Source organism: Emys orbicularis, chromosome 19 (genome assembly GCF_028017835.1).
Source record: "Emys orbicularis isolate rEmyOrb1 chromosome 19, rEmyOrb1.hap1, whole genome shotgun sequence".
Lineage (NCBI taxonomy): Eukaryota > Metazoa > Chordata > Testudines > Emydidae > Emys > Emys orbicularis.
The window spans coordinates 11,551,221-11,578,919 of record NC_088701.1 but is presented as its reverse complement, the minus strand read 5'-3'; the positions used below and the strand labels follow the sequence as shown (position 1 = coordinate 11,578,919).

General features: G+C 61.2%; 1 protein-coding gene and 1 pseudogene across 1 annotated transcript; one reads left to right on the top strand and one right to left on the bottom strand.

The window, feature by feature from the left end:
* LOC135891988 (adhesion G protein-coupled receptor E2-like) overlaps positions 1-27,699 on the bottom strand; it is a 1,091,233-nt pseudogene that overhangs the window by 459,142 nt on the left and 604,392 nt on the right.
* LOC135891548 (ultra-long-chain fatty acid omega-hydroxylase-like) lies at positions 138-26,586 on the top strand. The gene is made up of 12 exons (XM_065419114.1): positions 138-359; positions 1,552-1,696; positions 16,078-16,131; positions 18,203-18,330; positions 18,840-18,961; positions 21,686-21,953; positions 22,467-22,533; positions 22,961-23,090; positions 23,577-23,710; positions 23,840-23,904; positions 24,419-24,501; positions 26,382-26,586. Exons 1-12 carry the CDS (start codon positions 138-140, stop codon positions 26,584-26,586), a joined length of 1,623 nt encoding a protein of 540 aa, XP_065275186.1.

Sequence of the window (27,699 nt, the reverse complement as noted above, 5' to 3'; positions counted from 1 at the left end):
TGTCTAGGTCACACCGGACCCTATCCCTACCCTCCAGCGTATTTACCTCTCAGTAGCTCAGTAACTTGCATACAGCTTGTAACAAAGGGACCCAGTGGCAGCTCACCCCTGGTAACAGCCCTGTCTCTCCCCACAGGATGCTGCCGCTCACGGACTGGGTCCTGGAGCTGCTGAGCATGGAGCAGACCCCCTTCCGTGCCTACACCGTCTCTGCCCTGCTCCTTGCCCTGCTGGCCCTGCTCTTCCGCACCCTCCTGCAGCTCGGGAGCTCCTGGCACCGCTACTATGTGAACTGCCAGCGGCTGCGCTGCTTCCCGGAGCCCCCGCGTCGCAACTGGCTGCTGGGGCACTTGGGGATGGTAGGTGTCATGTCACGTGGGGGTGGGGAGGGGGATGAGTGTCTTCTCTTCCCTCTTACCCCTTGCTGCCACTGAGATATGGCTTGATCCCTGCTGGCAGGAGCCACCCTTGCCCACCCCAAGGGAGGGGCTGGTGGAATAGCCCCCGAGAGGGCTGGGGGCAGGTGACCCAGCTGGTTCAGGCCTCTCCCTCCCTCTCAGGTGAAGGGCTTTGGTCCCAGCCGGTGCTGGCCAGGGGAGCATCGCCTGGCAGGTCGCTCAGGGAGTTGTGCCCATCCATCAGACACGTGGGAATGGGGCTGGGACCGAGCAGGGGTAGGAGAGGAGGGCCTTGGGACAGCTCCACCAGGTTCTCAGCACACGTCCCATCTGGCACCAGAGTGAGCAGTGTCTGAACTCAGTCAGATTTCCTGACCCAACGAGGAGGGCCTGAGCTGGAGGCAGAGGCATCGGCCACACTGCTGCTCCCATCCTGCCGTGGATGCTGGCTGCTGGCTCTAATGCACCCCCGATAGAGCAGGGCTCTGGGCTCCATCTCTGGCACTGGATGGGGCAGGAGTGGTGGGGCAGCTGGGACTCTGGCCCACATGCAGAGTGGGGGGGGGGTGAATGGCCCCCTTCCCACCCAGTGCCCTGCACTCAAATGCTACGTTCTCCAGGCAGGGCTCGAGGCTGAGCGTGGGATGTGTGCTGGTGGGTGGCCCTGGGCTCCGGTGCCCAGACACTTGCCCAGTGGCAGGGGGCTCTAAGGGAACCAATCCATAGAAGCCTCTCTGCTCATCACTGGCCCCTGCCATGCTCCCTGGCCGAGCCCCGTGCCACCCCTCCTAGCCAGCTGCATCCCAATGGCTCTGCCTGCGTTGGTGGTGAGTGGCCCCTAGGCATGTTCGGTTGCCTTTGCTGTGGAGCAGGGAGGGTTATAAAGCCCCTGGTGGGATGGCCCCACCTGGTGTAGCTGTGGCAAGGGCATAGCCAGTCACCATGTGCTGTGATATCAGGCATCGGCCGTGCTCAGGAGTGAGGGTCTTGACAGATACACTTGGTGAGGCATTGCACACGGCGGTGGGGAGACCCAGTCCTGCCTCCGATCAGAGGATCTGATTCTGCCCTGTCTGGTGTGCACTGACTTGCTCTGGAGTCTAGGAGGGTCCCAATCCTACCCTGTATTAACTCTGCCCCATCCCTCCTGCAGTTCATACCTGGTGAGGAGGGGCTGAGCTTGGTGTCCCAAACAGTGGCTACATTGTCCCAGGCCTTTGTGACATGGATGGGGCCCTTCCTACCAGTCCTGTCCCTGGTGCACCCTGATTACCTCAAGCCGATCACAACAGCCTCAGGTACGCTGGCTCCTGGGGGTGGTGGTGAGACTCTGAGGGTATGTCTGCACAGCACGTACACACCCGTGGCTGGCCCCTTTCGGCTGGCTTGGGTTGTGGGGCTGTTACACGGCAGTGTAGATATGCTGGCTGGGGATGGAGCCTGGCCTCTGGGACCTCCCCCCTGTGGGGTCCCAGAACTTGGGCTCCAGCCTGATCCCAAATGTTTATACCGCAGTTTTACAGCCCTGAGCCTGAGTCAGCTGACATGGGCAGGTCACAGGTGTCTAATTGCAGTGTAGACACAACCTGTGGGGCCAGAGATGGGAGAGACCACCTGGGCCGCTCTAGCCTATCCCCTGGGAAACCTATGCAGGACTGGCCCCAGCACTCTGTTCTCTAGGGCCCTGGCCAGGCTAGCTGTGAACATCCCAAGGGAAGGGCTCCCAGCCAGTCCCTTACCCCAGTGTGACATCATGCTGGTATGAAGGTTTTCCTGATCTTCCCCAGGGCAGGGCTGGGAGCCAGTCACCTGCAGCCCTGCAGAGCAGCCTGACCAGAGCCCTGGGGAAGGCACCAGAGGGGACAATCTGCCTGGGAAGCTAATGGGCGTCTCCCAGCAATAGGTCCTCGGAGTCTGCACTGTCCAGCCTGGATCTCCCTCTGTTCCAGGTCAACCCCCACCCCCATGGGTCCCACCCCTTGTGTTCTCGTACATAATGAGTGCAGGCCCCTTGGCTCAACTGACTCGCTCCTGCCTGGGTGAACCAATCCTTCCCTGCCACCTTGGCTGCTCTCCCCTGGGTTCTGCACTGCGTGGGCCCAGCAGCCTCTTCTGGCCTTGACAGCTGGGATTGGGTTACTGTAGAGAGGGTTCCAGGGGGCCCAGAGCTGAATGCAGGGTGGGTCAGGCCAGGAGGGACGGTTCTGTTCCTCTAATCTGACTGCCTGTGTCACACAAGCCAGAGACCCTCCCCAGAGCTCCCTGCAGCCAGCCCCGAGCTCCCAGCTGTGCTGGAGGGAGCGTTACAAAGGGCCAGCCCATCTCCATGTAAAGACTCCCAGGGATGGCAAAGCCCCTACGTCCCTGGGCCAGCTGTTCCCAGGGCTCATTCCCCTCCCTGTCAAACACTTGCACTGCGTTACCAATCTGAATTTGTTCCTGCTGGATCTCACTCAGCCGCTGTCTGCTGGATGGCAGAGCCCTCTGCTGCCAGGCATCCCTGCCCAGGGAGGGGCTGGTAGCTGGGATCTAGGCACCTCTTTTCCTGCTCTTGAAGAAATTAAATCCATTGGGCTCCTGTAGCCTCCCCCAGAGAGGCAGGTTTTCCAGAGCTTGAGTTGTTCTGATCAGGGCCGGCTCCAGGTTTTCGGCCGCCCCATGCAGCGGGGGGGAAAAAAAGCGGATCGGCGGCATTTCGGCAGCAGCTCAATCGTGCTGCTCCATTCTTAGCCGGCGGGTCCTTCACTCCCTCTCTTCCTCTTCGGCGGAACTTTGGTGGCAGCTCAAAGAGGAAGGGAGGGACTGAGGGACCCGCTGCCAAATTCCCGCCAAAGACCGGACGTGCAGCCCCAAGAGTGGCTGGACTGCTGCCCATTTGTATTGGCCGCCCCAAGCACCTGCTTCCTTAGCTGGTGCCTGGAGCTGGTCCTGGTTCTGATGGCTCCTCCTGGACCCCTCCCCCGCTGTCACTGTGCTATTTGAGGTGGGGGCACAGTGGAGGGAGGGACTACTGCCTCCCTGCTCCATTGTGGGACAGCTCTGCCCAGGAAGCTTTAGTCTGTCTCTGGGGCCGTGCTGCATTGGAAACCCCGTCGGACGGGCTGGGCTCTGCAGCTCTACAGAATCCCCTTCCTCCCGGGCAGTTTTGGATCCCCCCAGAGGATGGGCTGCCTTAGTCCAGCTTCTCCAGCTCCCTTGATGTGACTGCTCTTGCTGCAGGCCAGTGTCTGCACCAGCTCACCCTGGGCGAAGGCCGTCAACGTGCTCTGTGCAGGGAGGCAGGGAATAAAATGGGGTCATGTAGCTGTGTGGGCCAGGTTTTTGTGGGGGTCTGCAGTGAAGCGGCCTGGCTCCCGACGGCCCCTGAGAGGGAGGAGCCAGAACAGCCACCCAGGTGGGCGGAGCCAACCCCAGAGGGGGAAGAGCCAGAGCCGCCACTCAAGTGGGCGGAGCTACCACCACCTGTTCCCGCCCCCCGGAAGTCAAGGGGCGGGACAGGAAGTATAAAAGCCCGGCCCCAACACTCAGTTGGAGCCGAGCGGCCGGAGAGGACAGACGTTCCGGCCCGAGCTCCTGCGAGACGGAGCCTACCCCGAGCCCGGTACCTGGACGCAGACGGGCCGAGCCTCCCCAGACCCAGGCACTCTAATACCCAGCGCCGCTCAAACCTCCCGCTTGGCAGGTACCCCGAGGTGGACTGGCCGAGCCTGCCCCGAGCGCGGTACCCCGAGGCGGGCCGACCGAGACTGCCCCAAGGAAGGTGCCCCGAGGTGGACTGGCCGAGCCTGCCCCGAGCGCGGTACCCCGAGGCGGACCGACCGAGACTGCCCCAAGGAAGGTACCCCGAGGTGGACTGGCCGAGCCTGCCCCGAGCACGGTACACCGAGGAGCCACCCGGACCTGAGCCGGACCCGAGACCGGAGGAGCGGCCCGACCTAGACAACCCCCAGCAACCCGAGGAGCCCATGGTGTGGGACCCCGCTGCCGAGCCCAGCGAGGAGCAGGTACCCATGGAGGAGGAGGAGTTGGGAAGTAGCCCGGGGATAGCAGACCCCGAGCCTATGTCAGTGTGTTGCGGGCAGGATCCCCACTGACCCCGCGGCAGACGGACTGCTGCGGATAGGGCCCCGGGCTGGAACACAGTGGAGTGGGTGGGCCTGTGTTCCCCCCTGCCACCCCCACGTCGGGTGGCAGTCTCTCCTCCTCCCTCCCTGAGGGCCGGAGCCCTGAACTGCGTGTGTTGTTGCTCAGCCCTCCCTGAAGGCCTGAGCCTAGAACTGCTGTTGTGCTGCCCCGCCCTGCCTGAGGGCCTGGGCTTAAACCACTGACTTTGGTGCTCAGCCCTACCTGAAGGCCTGAGCCTAGAACTGCTGTTGTGCTGCCCCACCCTGACTGAGGGCCTGGGCTTAAACCACTAACTTTGTTGCTCAGCCCTACCTGAAGGCCTGAGTTTAGACTGACTGTTTGCTGCCCCGCCCTGATTGAGGGCCTGGGCTGAATTACTGACTCTGTTGCTCAGCCCTGACTGTGGGCCTGGGCTGATTGTTTGCTGCCCCGCCCTGACCTAGGGCCTGGGTTGCCATTACCTGCCTGCTCACTCCCTGACTGAGGGACTGGAGTTGCTAAGTTTGGGGCGCTCAGCTCCTCCTGCAAGGACCTGAGCCCCCCCCCCCCTGAACTATTGGTTAGTGCTCAGCTCCTCCCACAAGGACCTGAGCCCCTCTTCGAACCCTGGGGTATCACCCCGCTCTGAGCTAGCCTTCGGGCTTATTGAACTGTGTAAGTCCCCAGCTCCGGCTGAAGGAACCGGAGCTTAGGACGGGTCCACTGTCCCGCCCTGCCTGAGGGCGGGAACTCCTTGCAGCGGCAGGGAGCCTTTTGTTTAGCCCCTGCCAAAGGGGCGGAACCCTTAGACCTCCCGGGTACGAGGTCTGACTTGGCCGTGCAGTGAAGCGGCCTGGCGCCCGACGGCCCCTAAGAGGGCGCGACCCCCGCACCGGACTATTACACGTGGCGCCCAACGTGGGGCTAGTTGCCTAGCATGTGGGCACGAGCCCTAGACGCCGGTGAGAAGGGGGCGATGGGAGAGAGGCCTCCCGCTAGAGAGGGAGACCTATCCCAGCTCCTGACCCGCATGACCGAGAGTCAGGAGCAGCAACCGGCGGCCCTGGTGCGGGGCCAACAGGAGCACCAGGCCGCCCAGCAGCAGCAGCAGCAGCTGGTAGAGCAGCTAGGGGTCCAACAACGGCAACTGATCGTCGAACTGGTCGCCCAGCAGCAGGACTTCCAGCAGAAATGCCTCCAGCAGCTTGCAGCGGCCCTAGCCCGACAGGGGGAACCCCTACCTGGGGTCGTCCCAGGGACCCCGCGGCCCAGCCCCCCAATTCGGTTGACGAAGATGGGACCCGAGGATGATCCCGAGGCTTTCCTCGTCACTTTTGAGAGGGTGGCTGTTGTTGCCGGCTGGGTCCCAGAACAGTGGGCCACCATCCTGGCCCCATACTTAACGGGGACTGCCCAGACGGTCTACCGGGGCCTGTCGGCGGAAGCAGCCCAGGACTACAATCTAGTGAAGGCTGCTATTCTGGACGCACTGGACGTGAGTCCAGAGACCTTCCGCCAACGTTTCAGGGACCTGGTCTATCTCCCAGGGGCCCGACCGCGGATGGTGGCGCAGGAACTACGGGAGACTTGCAGAAGGTGGCTACAACCCGAACGCCGGACAGCAGAAGAGGTAGTGGAACAAGTGATCTTGGAACAATTCACCCAGGTCCTCCCGACGAGGGGAAGATCCTGGGTCCTCCGCCACCGGCCAACGACGGTGTCAGCCGCCGTCACCTTAATGGAAGACTTTCTCGCGGCTGAGGTCCCGTCGGGGTCCGCTGGCCGGGCGGTCCCAGCCCGGACGGAGCGCCCCAACCCTGAAAAGAAGGGGCCACCCTCCCGGACAGCCACGAGTGTTCCCTCCCGCAGCATGGAAGGCCGGGCCCGGGTGACCGTGCCCTCCGGAAGGCTCCCACGGAATCCGGTAGCCACCGCCGGGGGATATAGCTGGGCCTCCCCCGGGGGTGACCCAGGGGCACGGCCACGGCCGGAGCAAGCCACCCTGGGACCCTGCTACTCCTGCGGCAAGTATGGCCATTTGCGGCGGGATTGCCCTGAACAGGGGTGTGCATTTGGCCAAGTATATTCAGGGGAAGGACGGGCCCGACGTTCGCAAGGGGCCAAGATCACCGTGCCCGTGACCATTGAGGGACGCCAAGCGGTAGCCCTCCTCGACTCAGGCTGCGGCCAAACGCTGGTCTGCCAGGCCTTAGGTCCGCCGGCCGACGGTCACCTGGAGAAGATTCCCCTGCAGTGCATCCACGGAGATGTACGACTCTACCCCAGTGCCCGGACCCAACTGACCATTGACGGGGTCACCCGGCAGATGACGGTGGGGCTGGCGCCCCGGCTGGCGTACCCAGTGATCCTGGGGCGGGACTGGCCCGACTTTCCGACCGTCTTACGTCACCATCTCGGGAGTAGCCCGCAGGCCACACCGGCCTTGGGAGGGGAGTCCCCGGAGACCGAGGGGGACGAGAGGGAACCCCCCGTCCCCACCAGTTCCCCAAAGGGGCGAGAAAACCCGCCCCGGGGCGGGGAAGAGGATTCCCCGACGCCCGCAGATTTCTGCCGGGACCAACGGGCCGACCCCACACTCAGCCGAATCTACGAACAGCTAGCCTCCGTGGACGGGACGATTCTCGACTCCCAGCGAGCGGCGCAATGGCCCCATTTCGAGCTACGACGAGAACGCCTGTACCGCGTAGAGAAGGACTCCCGTACCGGGGACATCCGGACCCAGCTTCTTGTGCCGAGGTGTCACCGCCGGGCGGTCATGAAACTGGCCCACGACGTCCCGGCGGCTGGGCACCTCGGGCACGACAAAACGCTGGCCCGGATCCTGGGACGTTTCTTTTGGCCCGGGATCTATCAAGAAGTGAAGGACTATTGCAACTCGTGTCCCGAATGCCAGCTGGCCGCCCCCGCCAGGAACCCGAAGGCCCCCTTAGTACCGATGCCTCTAATAGAAACCCCCTTTGAACGGGTGGCCGTGGACCTGGTGGGGCCCCTCCCGAAGAGCAGCGCAGGCTTCCAGTACATCCTCGTCATGATGGACTATGCCACCAGGTTCCCGGAGGCCATTCCTCTTCGGAACATCTCGGCCCGCACCATCGCCATGGAGCTGGTAAAGGTCTTTGCCCGTGTAGGCCTGCCCCGAGAGCTCCTCACGGATCAAGGGACCAATTTTACATCCCGGCTGCTCAAGCAAGTCTGTGAAACCCTAGGGGTCAAGCAACTCCGCACCTCCGTCTATCATCCCCAGACCGATGGTTTAGTGGAGAGATTTAACCGGACACTGAAAGGGATGTTGCGTCGGTTCTCCCCGGAGGACCTTCGCCGGTGGGACCAGCTCCTCCCACCTCTGCTGTTGGCCATACGGGAAGTTCCCCAGGCATCGACTAAGTTCTCCCCCTTCGAATTGCTGTATGGGCGGCGACCCCGGGGCCTGCTGGACCTTATGAGAGAGACCTGGGAACAGGCTCCCTCCCCGGCCCGGGGTCTCCTACAGTATGTGCTCCAACTTCAGGAACGCCTAAGGCAGGCGGGGGATCTGGCACGGGAGAATTTAAAAGCCGCCCAAGAGACGCAGGCGGAGACGTATAACCGGGGAGCCCAGACTCGGGAGTTCCAACCCGGGGACCGGGTATTACTCCTTCTGCCGTCTAATGAATCGAAAATCCTGGCTCGATGGCAAGGACCCTATGAGGTGGTCAGGAAAGTGGGCCCGGTCACGTATGAAATTAATCAGCCGGACCGGAGGAAGAGGATCCAGCGCTATCACGTCAACCTCCTTAAACCTTGGAGGGAGCGAGAAGGGCTGTTGATCAACCCCTGCCCACCAGAACCAGAACTGGGACCCCAGGTTCCCCACCCCGGAGACCCCGAGGAACCCCAGCTCGGGGAGACCTTAACGGAGGACCAGCTCCGACAGACTCGGTGCCTCCTCCGAGCTTTCTCCCGCACGTTTACGGACCAGCCGGGATACACCTCCCTGGTATACCACCGGATACAAACCGAACCTGGGGTAGTGATCCGGGGGACGACCCGGCCCCTGCCCTATCATAGAAGACAAATCGTGGAAAAGGAGGTACGGGCAATGTTGGATCTGGGCGTGGTGGAGCCGTCCCAAAGTGAGTGGCGCAGCCCGGTGGTGTTGGTGCCAAAACCCGACGGATCCCAGCGGTTCTGCATTGACTTCCGACGCGTCAACGCCATCTCCAAGTTCGACGCCTATCCCATGCCTCGGATAGATGAGCTGTTGGCCCGCCTGGGGGAGGCGCAATATATCACCACCCTGGACCTGAGTAAGGGGTACTGGCAGATCCCCCTGGATCCCGCCTCCCGTGAGAAAACTGCCTTTGCCACCCCCACGGGTCTCTATCAGTTCACGAGGATGCCCTTCGGCCTCCACGGAGCCCCGGCCACCTTTCAGCGCCTAATGGACCGCCTCCTCCAGCCCCATCAGGACTACGCGGCCGCCTATCTAGACGACGTGGTGATCTACAGTCCACGATGGGAGAACCACCTGGAGAGAGTCGCAGCCGTCCTGAGGTCCCTGCGGGAGGCCGGGTTGACTGCAAACCCAAAAAAATGTCGCATCGGCTGGCAAGAGACTAAGTACCTGGGCTACGCTATCGGGCATGGACAGGTAAAACCCCTGATCGGGAAGGTCCAGGCCATCGCTAACTGCCCCCCGCCGACCACAAAACGCCAGGTGCGGCAGTTCCTAGGCTTGGCCGGATATTATCGGCGATTCATCCCCCGGTTCGCCGCGATTGCAGCCCCCTTGACAGGGCTCCTAACAAAGGACCGCCCACGACAAGTGAACTGGACTACTGAGTGCGACGAGGCCTTTCGGACTCTTAAGAGGTGCCTCTGCAACGAGCCGGTCTTGTATAGCCCCGACTTTAACCTGCCGTTTGTCTTGCAGACCGACGCCTCGGAAGTGGGACTCGGGGCTGTCTTGTCCCAGGACGTAGGGGGTGAGGAACATCCGGTCCTTTATATTAGCCGGAAACTGTTCCCACGAGAAAAGAATTATGCGGTGGTCGAGAAGGAAGCCCTAGCCGTGAAGTGGGCTTGTGAAGCGCTCCGGTATTACATCCTGGGAGTTCCCTTCACCTTGGTCACCGACCATTCCGCCCTTCAATGGTTGACCCGCATGAAGGACCACAACATGCGGGTGCAACGGTGGTATCTGGCCCTCCAGCCGTTCGCCTTCACGGTCCGCCATAGAGCTGGTAAGGAGCACGCGAACGCGGATTTCCTCTCTCGGCTGGGGGGTGAGGAATGGGCTGGCCCCGCTGCACGGGAACCAGCCTTGAGGGGGGGGCCGTGCAGTGAAGCGGCCTGGCTCCCGACGGCCCCTGAGAGGGAGGAGCCAGAACAGCCACCCAGGTGGGCGGAGCCAACCCCAGAGGGGGAAGAGCCAGAGCCGCCACTCAAGTGGGCGGAGCTACCACCACCTGTTCCCGCCCCCCGGAAGTCAAGGGGCGGGACAGGAAGTATAAAAGCCCGGCCCCAACACTCAGTTGGAGCCGAGCGGCCGGAGAGGACAGACGTTCCGGCCCGAGCTCCTGCGAGACGGAGCCTACCCCGAGCCCGGTACCTGGACGCAGACGGGCCGAGCCTCCCCAGACCCAGGCACTCTAATACCCAGCGCCGCTCAAACCTCCCGCTTGGCAGGTACCCCGAGGTGGACTGGCCGAGCCTGCCCCGAGCGCGGTACCCCGAGGCGGGCCGACCGAGACTGCCCCAAGGAAGGTGCCCCGAGGTGGACTGGCCGAGCCTGCCCCGAGCGCGGTACCCCGAGGCGGACCGACCGAGACTGCCCCAAGGAAGGTACCCCGAGGTGGACTGGCCGAGCCTGCCCCGAGCACGGTACACCGAGGAGCCACCCGGACCTGAGCCGGACCCGAGACCGGAGGAGCGGCCCGACCTAGACAACCCCCAGCAACCCGAGGAGCCCATGGTGTGGGACCCCGCTGCCGAGCCCAGCGAGGAGCAGGTACCCATGGAGGAGGAGGAGTTGGGAAGTAGCCCGGGGATAGCAGACCCCGAGCCTATGTCAGTGTGTTGCGGGCAGGATCCCCACTGACCCCGCGGCAGACGGACTGCTGCGGATAGGGCCCCGGGCTGGAACACAGTGGAGTGGGTGGGCCTGTGTTCCCCCCTGCCACCCCCACGTCGGGTGGCAGTCTCTCCTCCTCCCTCCCTGAGGGCCGGAGCCCTGAACTGCGTGTGTTGTTGCTCAGCCCTCCCTGAAGGCCTGAGCCTAGAACTGCTGTTGTGCTGCCCCGCCCTGCCTGAGGGCCTGGGCTTAAACCACTGACTTTGGTGCTCAGCCCTACCTGAAGGCCTGAGCCTAGAACTGCTGTTGTGCTGCCCCACCCTGACTGAGGGCCTGGGCTTAAACCACTAACTTTGTTGCTCAGCCCTACCTGAAGGCCTGAGTTTAGACTGACTGTTTGCTGCCCCGCCCTGATTGAGGGCCTGGGCTGAATTACTGACTCTGTTGCTCAGCCCTGACTGTGGGCCTGGGCTGATTGTTTGCTGCCCCGCCCTGACCTAGGGCCTGGGTTGCCATTACCTGCCTGCTCACTCCCTGACTGAGGGACTGGAGTTGCTAAGTTTGGGGCGCTCAGCTCCTCCTGCAAGGACCTGAGCCCCCCCCCCCCTGAACTATTGGTTAGTGCTCAGCTCCTCCCACAAGGACCTGAGCCCCTCTTCGAACCCTGGGGTATCACCCCGCTCTGAGCTAGCCTTCGGGCTTATTGAACTGTGTAAGTCCCCAGCTCCGGCTGAAGGAACCGGAGCTTAGGACGGGTCCACTGTCCCGCCCTGCCTGAGGGCGGGAACTCCTTGCAGCGGCAGGGAGCCTTTTGTTTAGCCCCTGCCAAAGGGGCGGAACCCTTAGACCTCCCGGGTACGAGGTCTGACTTGGCCGTGCAGTGAAGCGGCCTGGCGCCCGACGGCCCCTAAGAGGGCGCGACCCCCGCACCGGACTATTACACGGTCTTCCTTGTGCCCTGGTTTGTGCCAATTCCTGTTTGGCTCTTGAGAGATTGTGCCATTTGCTGCTTTGGGGAATCCAGCCCAGCCAGCCCCTGCTACCCTCTGGATCCAGGGGCACCCAGAAGCTGCCTGCTGCCATAAGGGGATGGGGCTGAGTCCAGTGATGTCCCCGGGGCTGAGTCCAGCAATGCCTCTGGGCCTCATGCGGGGGGGGGGGGGGGGCAAGGAGTGCAGGAGCAGGCAGAGCGTGTCCAGGGGCTGCAGATTGCAGCTACTGCTCCCCTTTGGAAGAGGGGAGATGGTGCCCCTGTGGTATAGCCACCCCCTGCACCCAGTGCTGCCAGGGAGCCATGGACAAGCCCTCACCCCACCAGAGCCACTGAGCCATAGCAGCTCCTCTCCTGGGCACAGGGAGCACAGACTGGCTGTCTCCTGCATGAAGAGTCAATGGTCCATAGCCGGGACTGAGGCTCTCAGTTCCAGCAGTGCTGTGCCCGGGGCTCCTGGGAACAACAGGAGCAGAGACCCAGCCATGCAGGGCAGGCCTAAGGCAGCACCCAGTGGGACCTGCTGCACAGCAAAGACCCTTCCAGCCCGGGCAGGGTGATGGCTCAGGACAGTCTGGGCAGCAGGGCCAAGGGCACTGCCTGGCTGAACTCCTCGGGGGCAGGAAGCAGAGCCACCTCCCCACTGGGGACTTGTGTCATCATTGGTCTTGCATGAGCAGCTGGGCCCCGGGGAGGGCAGGGGACACACGCACACACTCCAGAGGCAGGGTAGTGATGGCCAGCAATGATCAGTGACATGGGGAGCCCGTGCTGGCCCTGTCCCCTCCCTGCTGCCCAGGGAGAGTGGCCCCTGCCAGGGCCGGTTGCCCAGTGCACTGGTGTCTCTCGTAGTGCCAATCACCCGGGCGCTGAGAGGAGTCAGCGGGTGCAGCAGAGGGTGAGGGTTCTGTGCAGCTACCCCCGCCCACCAGCGCAGGCCCCTCTCTGGTGAGCGAGTTGCTGGGGCTGTGCGCTGCAGGGGGACATGCAATGAGCTGGAGCCAGACTCCGAAGGAGTCCAGTCCCTGGCCTGGTCAGTGCTCCTTGGCCTGGGGGCTCCTGCTCCAGCCTCTCCTGCCCCCTTGCGGAGGCGACATCTCTGTTCCCGTTCACATACTGCTGCCACTGTTTCCAATTAGCCCTGCTCCAAGTGGCGCCTGGGCCCGCAGGGCCAAGAGCACGTGGAGCTAAGCTGGGGCCTGTTTGCTCATCCCTGAACTGCTGCCCATCCCAGCGGCTAGGGGCTGTGCCCAGGGACCCAGTTCAGTCTGCTGGAACTTTGTAAACAATCCCGTTGCTGATGCAGCAGCAGGAACAGAGTTTAGCTCCCTCCCCCAGTGCCGGGCTGGCTTGGCAGGACACAGAGGGGGGAGGTCTGGCTTTAGTCCTCAAAGCCAGCGGCTGGGTGTGAGCGGTGAGTTACTCCCTGGAGCAGAGCTGTATGTCACTGTGCCAGGACAGGGGTGCTTCGGGGCTCGGGAGCCCTCAGCACTCAGTGTCCTGCTCAGCTCAGCTGGATGGCAGAGAAGCGCAGGGCGGGGGTGCAGTGCCGGGGCTGTGTGAATGCACGTAGCTAGTTCATGCCAGGGCTGAGGGCTCATGCACGCTGCCCACTGAGGCCCTGGGTTCAGCTCTGCACAGAGAACAGCTGGGAGCCCGTGTTTGCGACAACACGGGGAGCCCCTAGTGGCCCCGTCCAACCTACTGCCAGGTGAGGGCAGTCTGCCAGTCTCCCCTCCCCCATTAGAAATGAAGCGGGAGGCACTCTGAGAACAGCCAGCAGTGGGTCTGCCCGGGGAGCTGCTGCTCCTGCAGTGGGCTGAGTCGGGCGCTGGGGCCAGCATGTCGCCCTGGCCAGAGACGTGGCCGGAGTCCCGGCTGGCCCGTGGCTAACCCATGGCTCCTCGTTGTAGGGTCAGAACACGGAGGAGGGGATGCAGTGCGTAGACGAGCTCGTCGGGCGCTACAGCCACTCCTGCCTTTGGTGGTTTGGCCCCTGGTTTCCCATTCTGCGGCTCTTCCACCCAGAGGTCGTTAAACCCGTGCTGCTGGAGTCAGGTAGTGAGGGTGGCCCCAGCGCCAGGAGTTTGTGTGTCCGTCCGTCCATCTGTCTGTCCTGGGGCTCAGCAGGGGATTGGATTCCCAGCAGGCACCTGGAGCTATCATAGAATCATAGAATATCAGGGTTGGAAGGGACCTCAGGAGGTCATCTAGTCCAACCTCCTGCTCAAAGCAGGACCAACACCAACTAAATCATCCCAGCCAGGGCTTTGTCAAGCCTGACCTTAAAAACCTCTAAGGAAGGAGATTCCACCACTTCCCTAGGTATCCCATTCCAGTGCTTCACCACCCTCCTAGTGAAAAAGTTTTTCCTAAGATCCAACCTAAACCTCCCCCACTGCAACTTGAGACCATTACTCCTTGTTCTGTCATCTGCTACCACTGAGAACAGCCGAGCTCCATCCTCTTTGGAACCCCCTTTCAGGTAGTTGAAAGCAGCTATCAAATCCCCCCTCCTTCTTCTCTTCTGCAGACTAAACAATCCCAGTTCCCTCAGCCTCTCCTCATAAGTCATGTGCTCCAGCCCCCTAATCATTTTTGTTCCCCTCCGCTGGACTCTTTCCAATTTTTCCACATCCTTCTTGTAGTGTGGGGCCCAAAACTGGACACAGTACTCCAGATGAGGCCTCACCAATGTCGAATAGAGGGGAATGATCACGTCCCTCGATCTGCTGGCAATGCCCCTACTTATACAGCCCAAAATGCTGGTAGCCTTCTTGGCAACAAGGGCACACTGTCGACTCATATCCAGCTTCTCATCCACTCTAACCCATAGGTCTTATCTGTTGTGCTATTTGCTCCCGGCATGATGGGACCTCTGGGGACATGGGCCCAGTGGTGAGAGGCAGCTGCTCCCTAGAAAAGCCCCCGGCCAGGAGGACCAGCCCTCCTCCACGGTTCTGAGGAGGAGGCTGCCTGGCTGTCGGGGCTGAGGGAATGGCTCAGGTCTCGGGCTGAGCTCAGCTCGGCACGTGGCTGCTCATTGGGCTGCTTGTCTGGCTGGGTGCTGTCATGGCAGGGGGCTGCCAACCCAGGGTCCTTAGTGAGTTCCCCTGGCCCCGGAGGGGTTATGGCAGAGGCTGTAGCCAGCCCCTAGCGTCCTGAGAGGAGCACGTCCCCCTGGCTGCTGGCTGAAGCCACCGTCAGCCTCTGAGCCAGTGACCCATGGGAACAAAGGTTCATTGCAGCCCTGCCGGCATCCCTGGCTGCTGGGGCTGGTGATAGGCGAGTGGGGTCAGCCCAATGTGTCTGATAGCATCCAGCCAGCTCAGGGACACATACACACCCCTGCCCTTCATCAGCTCAGTCCATGGTCCCGAAGGGGGTGCAGCAGGGCTGTGGGGTGAAGGGGACAATTAGGGAGGTGGTCCAGGGGAGAAACCGGTCAGGGGGACTCATAAGGACTAAATGGCCAATGTTCTTGGGGGGGCCTATGGGAAGAAGCAGAGAGTGTGGGGCAGATACCATTATGGGGGTGCATGGCCATGAGACTAGTGGGATGTCAGGGGTTGGGGGAAATCTGGAGAATGATGCGGGGGTGTGTGTGGAAGAGACAGGAATAGAACCCAGGAGTCCTGGCTCCCAGCCCTCTTCAGACCCTGCTGTAGCCACAGGATCCCACCCCGCTTTTAGAGTCAGGGATTACAACTAATAAATAGGGAGTTTTAAAGATGTCAAGCTCTGTATTGTGAAGGACCCACGTGACTGCCGAGCTCCCGCAGTCCGTGGGTCGCAGGCACTGCCCCAGGTGCAGTGTCTGTCACTCCGCAGGCCCGGCCCAGGCTGCGGATGCGGCTTGCGCCCCGTGTCCTGCCTGTCCGTGACTCGCTCAGAGCAGAGCCTGCTCTGCGTGAGGGGCCTGGTGGCTCAGCGCCTGGTCCCTGTCATGTGGCTCCTTCACCCTGTTCACTGAGCCTGTCCTGCTGCCCCAGCAGCCGCCCTCCTGGCTGCTAGGGAGGAGCCTGGAGCAGGGTGTCCAGCAGGGCTCTGCCTTGTCTGACAGGGGCTCCTTTCACAGGGGGATGCTCCAAGGCTCCTTAGGAAACAGCCTGTGGAGCAAGCAGGCGCTGGACAGACCCACGTTCCTGCGGCTGCCCCTTTCCAGACTAATAAGTGCTGCAGCTCCAACCAGGGCTCCGATACCAGTAGCCCTGCACTCCTTCCCTGTGTCCTGTACCGTGTGTGTGTGTGAGCGGTGGCACCGGGATGCGCCCCAATACCGCCCCCCATACCGTGTCTGAGCGCTAACCCCGGGTTGCGCCCATCTCTGCCCCCCTGTGCCGTGTGTGTGTCTCAGCACTAAACCCTGGGCCTGCCCCATCTCTGCCCCCCCGAGTCATGTGTGTGTCTCAACACTAACCCCTGGGCCTGCCCCGTCTCTGCCCCCCCGAGCCATGTGTGTGTCTCAGCACTAACCCCCGGGCCTGCCCCGTCTCTGGTCTCCCCCACAGCTGCCATCGCACCCAAGGACTACGTGTTCTATGGCTTCCTGAAGCCCTGGCTGGGTGAGTGCGCTTTCTTCTGGGCTTGGATCTGTTGTGCTTAGTGTCATGGGGCCCGGACCCCAGGGGACGGGCTTGTGGGGAAAGGAGGGTGTGACATTCCCCTCTGGTGTTATCCGGACCGGTGATCTGCTAGGTCACTCCAATCCTCAACTCGGGGAGCCAGCCTTACTCTGCTCTACTGTGAGAACCCCTACTCCTGGGCTGTTCACGCACAGCCTCTGGCATGTAACTGCTCCTTGGACTGTGCAACTGAATGACACTAGCCAGTATCTCTGGTTCCAGACACAAACCTAGGAACCTCTGTCTTGCAGTGTCCAATTATGCCTGCTGGATGCTGCAAGCTTATATAAGTTCATCAATTTAATAAAGAAATTGATATGTACCAGGCTTGTTCTCCCAAGGGGAGTCTCTGACATGCTTCAAACCAAACGCACTGCTTCAGGTAGAATAAACAAACAGATTTATTAACTACAAAGATAGATTTTAAGTGATTTATAAGTCAAAGCAAAACAAGTCAGATTTGGTCCAATGAAATAAAAGCAAAACGCATTCTAAGCTGATCTTAGCACTTTCAATGCCCTTACAAACTTAGATGCTTCTCACCACAGGCTGGCTGGTTGCTCTTCAGCCAGGCTCTCCCCTTTGATCAGTGCTTCAGTCGCTTGGTGGTGGTATCTGTAGATGGAGGTGGACGAGAGAGGAAAAGCATGGCAAACGTCTCTCCCTTTTATCACGTTGTTTCTTCCCTCTTGGCTATGCTGCCCCCCCCCCCTCGGGGTCAGATGAGCATTACCTCATCGCAGTCCCTGACTGACCAAGGGAAGGGGGGTGACTCACCAAAGTTCCCTCACCAAAGGCTTGTAAGCAAAGTAAGCTGTCATGGGATAAGAGGGAAGGTCCTTTCTGGATCAGTAACTGGCTAAAAGACAGGAAACAAAGGGTAGGAATAAATGGTCAGTTTTCAGAATGGAGAGAGGTAAATAGTGGTGTCCCCCAGGGGTCTGTACTGGGACCAGTGCTATTCAACATATTCATAAATGATCTGGAAAAGGGGGTAAACAGGTGACAAAATTTGCAGATGATACAAAACTGCTCAAGATAAGTCCAAAGCCGACTGCAAAGAGTTTCAAAGGGATCTCTCCAAACTGGGTGACTGGGAAACAAAATGGCAGATGAAATTCAATGCTGATAAATGCCAAGTAACGCACATTGGAAAACATAATCCCAACTATACATACAAATGGATGGGGCCTAAATTAGCTGTTATCACCCAAGAAAGAGATCTTGGCGTCATTGTGGATAGTTCTCTGAAAACATCCACTCAATGTGCAGCGGCAGTCAAAGAAGTGAACAGAATGTTGGGAACCCTTAGAAAAGGGATAGATAATAAGACAGAAAATATCATATTGTCTCTATATAAATCCATGGTACGCCCACATCTTGAATCCTGCGTGCAGGTGTGGTCGCCCCATCTCAAAAAACATATACTGGAATTGGAAAAGGTTCATAAAAGGGCAACAAAAATTACTAGGGGTTTGGAACAGCTTCCGTATGAGGAAAGATTAAAAAGACTGGGAGTTTTCAGCTTGGAAAAGAGACGATTAAGGGGAAATATGGCCACTGTCAGCAGACAGGACACTGGGCTGGATGGACCATTGTGCTGACCCAGTCTGTCCATTCTTATGTCGGTGTGGAGCTGGAGCTACTCATGCCATAGCCGTGAGCACCAGCACATGGGTTTGCACAGGATCACACACACACCTTGATATGCGCATGCACCTCTTTGCACATACTACCACGCACCTGCACGTATACACACGCATTCACCTGCATGTTCATGCCCACATGTGCCCCACAAACACACACACACATATTTCACTCATACCCCCACCCACACTCCTTGCACGCATTGCACACACGTGCACACTCTCGTGCCTGCCCGACATGCACCAGGGAGGTTGGTTCTCGCTGAGCACCCCAGCTGGCTATGATTCAGGGGACTGCTGGGGGCCTGGGCTACGGGATCTCTGCCATGGCTGCCAGGCTCTGAACTGAGTGCCTGTCATCTCAGGGGACGGTTTGCTGCTGAGCAATGGTGCGAAATGGGTGCGGCACCGGCGCATGCTGACGCCAGCCTTCCACTTCGACATCCTGAAGCCCTACATGAAGATCTTCAACCAGAGCACTGACATCATGCATGTGAGTACCTCCCCCCCCCCACTGCACCAAATCCGTGCCTGTGCCTCTGGCCCCTCCCATGGCATATACTGCCCTGGCACCCGCCAGCTTGCCCGTGACCCTTCCCCCACGGCACACACTGCCCTGGCACCCTTCCACCCCCAGCCTGCCCGTGACCCTCCCTCCACGGCACACGCTGCACTAGTGCCCTCCTCCCGTGGCATATGCTGCACCAGCACCCTGCCCTCACCCCTGCCTCCCCCACACCCTACGGAATATGCTGCACCATCACTACGCTGTGCCCTGCACCTCCCCCCCCCAGGGCATATACTGCACCGATACCCTGCCCACTGATCTTGCACCTGCCCCCACCGCATGCCCAGCCCTTTCACTACACCAGTCCACTAGCCTCCTCCCTGTCTGCTTGCCTGTCTCTGACGCTGGCCCACCCGCATTGCGTGGGCACTGGGCTCTGCAGGGCTGTCCCTGCGGGTGGCTGTGCGGCTCTCACGGGCACTGTTCTCCCACAGGTCAAGTGGCGCCGGCTGGTGGCGTCAGGCTCCACCTCCCTGGACATGTTTGGACAGGTCAGCCTCATGACCCTGGACAGTCTGCAGAAATGTGTCTTCAGCTACAACAGCAACTGCCAGGAGTGAGTGACACGGGGGCAGCTCTCCCAGCAGGGCCCCGCGCTGACCCTCATGTGGGGAGGTCAGAGTGGGGAGAATGGGCTGCAGGGTCCCTCCCTTCCTGGCCTGGCCCCAGTGAGCCCATCCGGATTCACGGAATGGGTCCCTGAACTGGAGATCCCAGGGTCGGGAGGGTGTTACTGCAGGCCTGGGCAGGGACTCTCCAGTGGGGTGTCTGGAGGTGTTGCGGGGTGGGGGGGTCAGCATGGCTGTGCTGTGCTTCTCTTGGGGGGATGATCCTGCTGCCGCATGCATCTTGCTGCCAGGAAGCTCCTCACCTCAGTCCCGTCCCCCCAGAACCCTCCTGCCCCCAGTTTATACATGTACTGCAGGGCCTTCGTCTGCAGCTTGTATCTGTTTTACTGCACTGGTGCACGTTGACTCCATGTTATGGGACACTGCCAGCTGGCTGCGGTTCGTGCCGGTGCAGGCTGGCCCCGGGCTGGCTGCGGGACGTGCCGGTGCAGGCGGGCCGCGGGCTGGCTGCGGGACGTACCGTTGCAGGTGGGCCGCGGGCTGGCTGCGGGACGTGCCGGTGCAGGTGGGCCCCGGGCTGGCTGCGGGATGTGCCGGTGCAGGCGGGCCCCGGGCTGGCTGCGGGACGTGCCGGTGCAGGCGGGCCCCGGGCTGGCTGCGGGACGTGCCGGTGCAGGCGGGCCCCGGGCTGGCTGCGGGACGTGCCGGTGCAGGCGGGCCCCGGGCTGGCTGCGGGACGTGCCGGTGCAGGCGGGCCCCGGGCTGGCTGCGGGACGTGCCGGTGCAGGCGGGCCCCGGGCTGGCTGCGGGACGTGCCGGTGCAGGCGGGCCCCGGGCTGGCAGAGGGACGTGCCGGTGCAGGCGGGCCCTGGGCTGGTGGAGGGACGTGCCGGTGCAGACGGGCCCCGGGCTGGCGGAGGGACGTGCTGGGAGCCCAGCATTTCTGTCCACAGCGTGCAAGTTCAGAGCGGACCCCATTGCCAGAAATGGGACTGAGGGCTGGGCTGGAGCCTCACCTGGCAGCGACGGGGGAACTGGCTGGTTTCCTGGCAGGCCGGGAGTCAGTTCCCACCTCTGCTGCAGTGAGGTGACCCGTGACCCTGGGGAACCCGGGCAGGACTTGCTCACACCAGGACGTCCCGACCCATCAGCCTGCCCTGGGGAGGAGTCCGAGATCGGCTCCTGCCAAACCCACGTTCATTCTGTCCAGCTGATGGGGAGGGGCACTTCTCCATCCCTGCCAGGCCCAGCTGTGCTCTGAACCCCACCCGTCCCCCAATCTCCCATGTCCTGCTGACATCGCTGTCCCATGGGGGTGGGGCCCCCTGACACCCCAGACCCCTCGGTGCACCCAGGGAACAGGCTGCGCTAGCCTGGGGGCTCCTTGGAGCCTGCCTGGGCCGTGCTGCCTTCCCCACCCCATGTCTGGGGCTCTTTATGGTCCCTGTGACTGGGATCTCAGGGGAGCCAACTGAGGTCACTCAATTGGGGTGAACTGCAAAGAATGGGGCAGGCAAGCCCCCAAGCTGGTGGACATTCCAATACTTAGATTTACCAAGTCAGCGCAAAACAGCTTCTGTTATAGCTCACTGGTTACGCAGAAGTCAACAACACAGTTCCCTTCAAGCAGCCCAGCCCCAGGCCTCCACCCAGACACCCAAGTCAAATATGATGAGGATCAATGAAAATCTTATTCATCATATAACAGAAAAGGTTCTACCAATCCCAAAGGATCGGACACGTTACCTCCCGGGTTAATGAATATTCCAGATCTTACCCAAATCCACCCTTTCAGCCAATTCTTATTAACTAAAGTCAAATTTATTAAAATAGAAAAGAGAGAATTGGTTAAAAGACCAGTATACATACAGACATGAGTATCATTCTTGAGGTTCAGATTTATAGCAGAGATGTTGAGCTTTGTAGATGCAAAGAGTTCTTTCGGCAATAGTCCATAGGTTATAGTCCAATGTTTATATTCAGGGCGGTCCTGTCAGACCTGGGATCTCAGTCCTTGTGACTTAGGCTTCCCCCGCATGAAGCCTCAAGCAGATCTGAGATAAACAGGCTCAGGACCCAAGGGTCTTTTATACAACTCCAGGCCTTCTTGGACAGGTCCGAGTCCTTAGGCCAACAACAGGCAATCAGGGCCACTTTGAAGTAGGTCCATCACTGGTAATTAGCTACCCGAATTAACATAAGGCAGTTGCCTGTTTTTCCACCATTCACAGATGATTGGCTATACATTTCAAAGAGAGATGAATACAGCGATGATATCCTGCGTTTACAGTTCATTTAAATGCTAAGATGTTCTTTTGATCTCTGAATTAACAGAATACGGCATAGACAGGGACTGTTTGATGGCATTGTTGACCTCTATCAATAAATACGTAAATACATAAAACCACAAACATTATCTCCCCATATGTTTTTAAGGGCTGAATTTGAGTCATTTATCCTGCAGGATGCTTAACCCTTTCTGGTTAAGCATCCTGCAGGATAAATGACTCAAATTCACTGGCTGAGCCACAGCAGCAGCCAGAGGCACCCGAGCTCAGTCCCCGCCCTGCCGGCCGGCCCGGAGATCCCGTGGCTGGGAGATCACACGATCGCTCTGTTGCAAGGCCCAGCCCCCCGGGATCCCCCAGCTCTGATCAGGGCGCACCCCCCGCCCCAGCCTGTCAGTCACATGCTGGCCTGTTGTGTTGCAGGACGCCCAGTGACTACATCGCAGCCATCCTGGAGCTCAGCTCCCTGGTGGTGCGACGCCAGCACCACCTGCTCCTGCACTGGGACTTCCTGTACTACCTGACGCCCGACGGGCAGCGCTTCCGGCGCGCCTGCGACACCGTGCACCGCTTCACAGCCGACGTGGTGCAGCGGCGTCACCAGGCCCTGAGCCACCTGGGCAGGGAGGCCTGGCTCAAATCCAAGCAGGGCAAGACGGTGGACTTCATTGACATCCTGCTCCTGGCCAAGGTAACGTGGTGGGGGCCTGTCCCATCGGGGTGGGGAGGTCACTGATGTCCTGCTATTGGCCAAGGTTGCACAGTGGGAGGCCGTGCCCTCGGGAGCTGGGGGTTCATTGATGTCCGGGCAGGGCGTTGCCAGGTGGAAGGTGCTGTGTGATGTCTGTCATACCAGGCGTTGCCCTCCAGCCCAGCTCTCTGGGGCGGCTGAGCCAGTGCTGCCTTCCCAGCATGCTCAGCGTGGAGCGATATAAACTGCACTTGGCGACATGGGGCTGGCACCTCTGGGGAGCTCTAACACCAGAGCCAGGCTGGGCATGGGGGGAGGGGTGTGCCCACCTTGGGGCCTAGGCTGTGGGGCAGGGCAGGGGCTGCCTCTTTCCCTGGGCTGGGGTGGAGGGGAGATGGCCTAGCTCACTCCACCCCAAGAAGTCCCATCCTCCCAGGGTCTGAGATGGGGCAGGCATGGGCTGGGCCCTGTGGGGAGCCAAGTTACCCGTCCAGCAGTGTGTGCTCTGTGCAGGATGAGGACGGCCAGGACCTGTCAGATGAGGACATCGCAGCCGAGGCCGATACCTTCATGTTTGAGGGTGAGAAGCCGCCCTGGGCGGGGGGGCTCTCCTGCTGACCTCACAGCCTCATGTTGTCTCCGCAGATGACATGGCTCTGGTGGGGGAGGAGGGCAGGAGAGCTGGGTTCAGTCCCTTGCTTTGGTTGACCTGGGTGTTCCTTTCCGTGAAATGGTGCTAAGACATATCTGCCCCGGGCACTGCCAGACAGTCCCAGCAAGAGAGGGGGGCGCTAGAGGGGGCAGATGCTCAGAGTCACCCCACTCGCCCCCCATGCACGAGGGGCCTGGAGTTCCCACTGGCACTGCCAGAGAGTCACGGGGAGCAAGGCCCCAGAGGAGGTGCTGGCAGGGGGAGCTGAGCCAGGCAGGGTCCCTCCAGCCCCGGAGTCTCCACAGTCCCTCTCTGGCCGCCCGGCATCTCACGCTGCGCTGGCCTCTCTCTGCAGGCCACGACACCACAGCCAGCGGCCTCTCCTGGGTGCTGTATAACCTGGCCTGTCACCCCGAGTACCAGGAGCGCTGCCGGGAGGAGATCAAGGACTTAATGCGGGACAAGGAGTCAGAGGAGATTGAATGGTGAGATGGCTGCTCCGGTTGCAGTGCTGGGTCTGTCCAGTGCAGTGCGGACCGCCAGCACCACCACTTCCAGGGCCTGTGTGGCCTCCCCCACCCTTTAGTCCCAGCACAGCCCCCGCCCCACCTGTGAGGGTTAGCACAGCCGCTGCCCTCCCCTCCCCCACCGGTCCATGCCTAGCGCTGGGGCCCCTTCACCTCTGCCAGCCCCACAAGCTTGCGGGCTCCCCCTGCAAGATGGGCCTAGGCTGCTCCCCAGTGCCCAAGGGCCCTGCCACTCTGGGTTTTGATGCCCCCCCGGACATGCCCAAGGGCCCTGCCACTCAGGTGTGCATCCCCCTCCCCCGCCACTCACGGTGTCATACGTCCCCTCAGTGCCAGCTCCATGCAGATGCGAGTCTGTCCCAGCCCAGTGCCTGGCTCATGGGTTCACACTGGGCCCCTCGTGCATCCACCTCTGGGGCCAGCGCTAAGCTCTGCTCTCTGCAGGGAGGACCTGTCCCAGATGCCCTTCTCCACCATGTGCATCAAGGAGAGTCTGCGCCTGCACCCGCCCGTCACGGCCGTGTCCCGGCGCTGCACCGAGGACATCAAAATGCCCGACGGACGTGTCCTACCCAAAGGTACCAGCCTCCTTCCCTGCCCCCCAGCCAGGGGCATGGCACCAGATCTGGGCCCATAACCCCTGAGGCGCTCAGCCCCTCCCCTCCTTCTCCCTTTCCTCCCTAACGAGGCAGTTTCCTCTCTGGCAGGGAACGTCTGTCTGATCAGTATCTACGGGACACATCACAATCCTGCTGTCTGGCCGGAGCCCCAGGTATCGCTGGTCACTCTGTTCTGTCCCTTTGGCTCTACTCCGCCCCACGGCCACCTCCAGCATGGCACTAGGGGGCGCTGTGCTGCAGGGGCGGGATTGGGGGGCTCGGTAGGGGGTGCTGTCCCCTCGCAGTCACTGCTGACCCAGTGCCCCGGCGTGGCACTAGGGGGTGCTGAAGCGCCATCAGTCTAGCAGCTTCCTATTCCCAGCGACCCTCCACAGAGAGGAAGCTTCCCCCCGCCCCCGAGCTTGCCTAGAGGGGAGTGAGGGTCACACCCCCATTCACTGGGCAGGGCTGGGTCGCTGGGCCCGGCCCGGCTCTGAGTGTTGGGTGGAGGCAGAACCATCCCCGCTGCCAGCGCATGGCCCCAGTGGGCAGCTCGGTTTTGGGGAGCCTGGTGCCCATGCTGCACCTGGGTGTGGGGGGCTGCCTTTGCTCCCTCCTTGGCTCAGGGACCCCAGCCCCGCCCCCCACCCTCTCTCCCCTCACCGTGCCCTGTGCTTGCTGCTCCAGGTCTATAACCCACACCGCTTCGACCCAGAGAACTCCAAGAACCAGCCCCCGCTGGCCTTCATGCCCTTCTCTGCTGGACCCAGGTAACCTGCCTGCCAGACTCAGAGCCCCGCGCCGCACGAACTGCCTCCTCCTCCTCCTCCTCCCCCCATCCCCCGGCTGCCCACCAGCGAGTGGCTCCCTGTTGGCGCCCTGGCTGCAGTGAAGCATTGTGGGATACACAGGAGATGGCCTCTGGTCAGTGCTAGTGTAAGCGGGGGAATGGTCCCACTATTGTGGGGAACTTTCCTGGCTTCTGCACTACCCCGGTGAAGTGGGCTAGCGAAAGGATCTGAGTCCTCGCTCCCACTCCCTTTACCCAGAGGCCTCCCTGCCCTTGAGGGCTCCCCTTCCACTCTCCTGTCTGGCAGAGTCCTCGTAACCCCAACAAGGCTGGGCCCAGGATTCCTGGGGGGCTCAACCCCCAACCCTGCTGTGGTCACCTAGGACAGGGGCTAGGGTGTCCCCACTCCGGGGTACTCTCTCTGCACTGGGCACCTCCCTGACCCACTGATTATTCCATACAATTTAAAACAAATACAAGTTGTTTAATTAACAATTAATCTAAAGAAAAGAATAAGGAAAAATGGGAAAGGTTAAAGGAAAACACATCACCCTGCTTTGTGGCAGGGAACATCACAAACAGTGTCTCTGGACATCAGGGCACTTCGCAGTCTGTTCCTTGTAGGTCCCAGATTTCCGTCTCAGGCCCTGGCTGTGCTGCAGGTATGCTGCGGGATGGACACTTGCAATGGTGGTGGCCACACACCTCCGGGCTTTGAGTGGTGGGACCCTTCTTCCCAGCGTCAGCCCCCCGTCAGGTTAAGGTCCCCCCTTGGCTGGCCCCACTTGCTCACCACACCTGGCTCTGTAGCTGCAGCTCTGCTCCCAGCACAGGATCTGCTCTCCCTGGGCTGCGTCTCTGGCTCTGTGGCTGCGGCTCTGTTCCCAGCACAGGATCTGCTCTCCCTGGGCTGCGTCTCTGGCTCTGTGGCTGCAGCTCTGTTCCCAGCACAGGATCTGCTCTCCCTGGGCTGCGTCTCTGGCTCTGTGGCTGCAGCTCTGCTCCCAGCACAGGATCTGCTCTCCCTGGGCTGCGTCTCTGGCTCTGTGGCTGCGGCTCTGCTCCCAGCACAGGATCTGCTCTCCCTGGGCTGCGTCTCTGGCTCTGTGGCTGCGGCTCTGTTCCCAGCACAGGATCTGCTCTCCCTGGGCTGCGTCTCTGGCTCTGTGGCTGCAGCTCTGCTCCCAGCACAGGATCTGCTCTCCCTGGGCTGCGTCTCTGGCTCTGTGGCTGCAGCTCTGTTCCCAGCACAGGATCTGCTCTCCCTGGGCTGCGTCTCTGGCTCTGTGGCTGCAGCTCTGCTCCCAGCACAGGATCTGCTCTCCCTGGGCTGTGTCTCTGGCTCTGTGGCTGCGGCTCTGGCCCCTCTGGATCTGGCACGGTTCTGCTCTCCAGCACAGCTTGGGCCCCTGCTTTCTCCTTAGCTCGGCCCCACTCAGTCTGACCCAGGCAATTCCAACTCACAGGGAGGACGGGACCTCCCTGGCCTCCTGACCCTCTGATTAGCCTGTCAATCAGGCTGATCTGGAGCATTGGCCTCTCCCCATTGTTCCTGGGGACTGTCAGTCTCAGGCTCCTGATTTGCCATCGACCCTTCCCCTTTTAGTGCTGGGAGCTAGCCAACCAAAACACCCCCACTGAATGTTAGTAAGGGGGCAACAGTCCCCTTACACTAGGGTCAGCTGTTATTGCTGAGGATCTGTCCCTTCTCCCAGAGGGGGTTGGGCTCCCCCCAGCATCTGTCTGTCCCTGTGGGCAGTGGGTTCTGGGGTGTCTGTCCCTGCTCCCCCATCCCTGCCCTCACATGGCGTGTGGTTTCCGGGTAAAGAGCACCGGCTGACACACCTGGCTCTCTCGCAGGAACTGCATCGGGCAGAACTTCGCCATGGCAGAGATGAAGGTGGTGCTGGCGCTGACGCTGCTGCGCTTCGCTGTGCGGCTGGATGAGAGCAAACCTGTGCGGCGCAAGCCCGAGCTGATCCTGCGCAGCGAGAACGGGCTGTGGCTGCACCTGGAGCCGCTGGGACTCACCCGTGAGAGCCGGCCCCCCACACCGCGCTCCTAGGGCCATCCACTCCCACCCACTGCGGGGGATCCAGCCTGGCCCACACAGCTCAGGGGCCTGCCGAGTGGAGGACCAGGTGGGGATCATGGTGGGGCCAGCTCTCTCCTCTAATCTAGACCAGCCCTCTGTACCAAAGGAGGCACTCTGGGGTCCAGGCATAGGCCCCGAAGGTGCTGCAGGCTCCTTTCAGATACCAGCTGCTTAGCCCTCCCCCACCTGCCCCTGGGAGTGAGGGCGACAAGTGCCTTTCCCCAGCCCCGCTGGATGCCCACGGCCACCTGGTGACTCAATGTCAGAGCTAGAAATGGAGCCCAGCAGCCGGGCTCCCGGATTGGCCAACTCACAGTCTAGGTGACCCCCGTGGCCTGCGCTCTCTGCCCGGCAGTTCAGCCACTAGCTTAGGATGTGGGAGACCTGTGTTCAATTCCCTGCTCTGCCACGGGCTCCCTGTGTAGCCTTGGGCAAGTCACTCAGCCTCTGGCCCTGAACTCCCATCAGTGCAATGGGGCTAATGGCCCTACCCACGGGGGCTGAGGGTAAATGCAGTCGGGAGGTGAAGTGCCAGATACTTATGGTGGGGCATCTAAGAACACGTGGTCAATAACCCTAAATGCTATGGGCTCATTAGTGGATCAGCCCCTGCGTTCCCGCCAGCCCCCCTGTCCTGATGCTGCTGTCTGGAGCTCAGGGTCTGGTCTGTCTCTCACTCCCCTTCCCTGGAGGGTAGGAATCTTCCCTCCTGCCTGCTCCCCCCACTTCTGCACTCAGCAATCCACCCGCCTGGTCTGGGGCAGGAACAGCTGAGAGGCCTGCGGCCAGGTGGCTCCGTGCTCTGGCCGATCTTCCTGAGGGGCCCCGGTGAGAACTTCTGCCTTGGCCTGCTGTGGGTGGCTTCGGGGTGGGGCAGCAACGCAGGGGGCAGCTGCCTAGCAATCGCAACTGCTGCCTGCAGTCACCCAGGGGAGTTGGGGCAGGGAACCTTGTACATGCCTTTGTTTCCTTCACACAGACACACCTGCTACAGGGAACACACACACACAATGGGGAATTGTACTGCCAGAGTGCCCTGGGGGGCTGGCTGCAGACCCAGCAGGGACCCGCTCTCTGCCACAG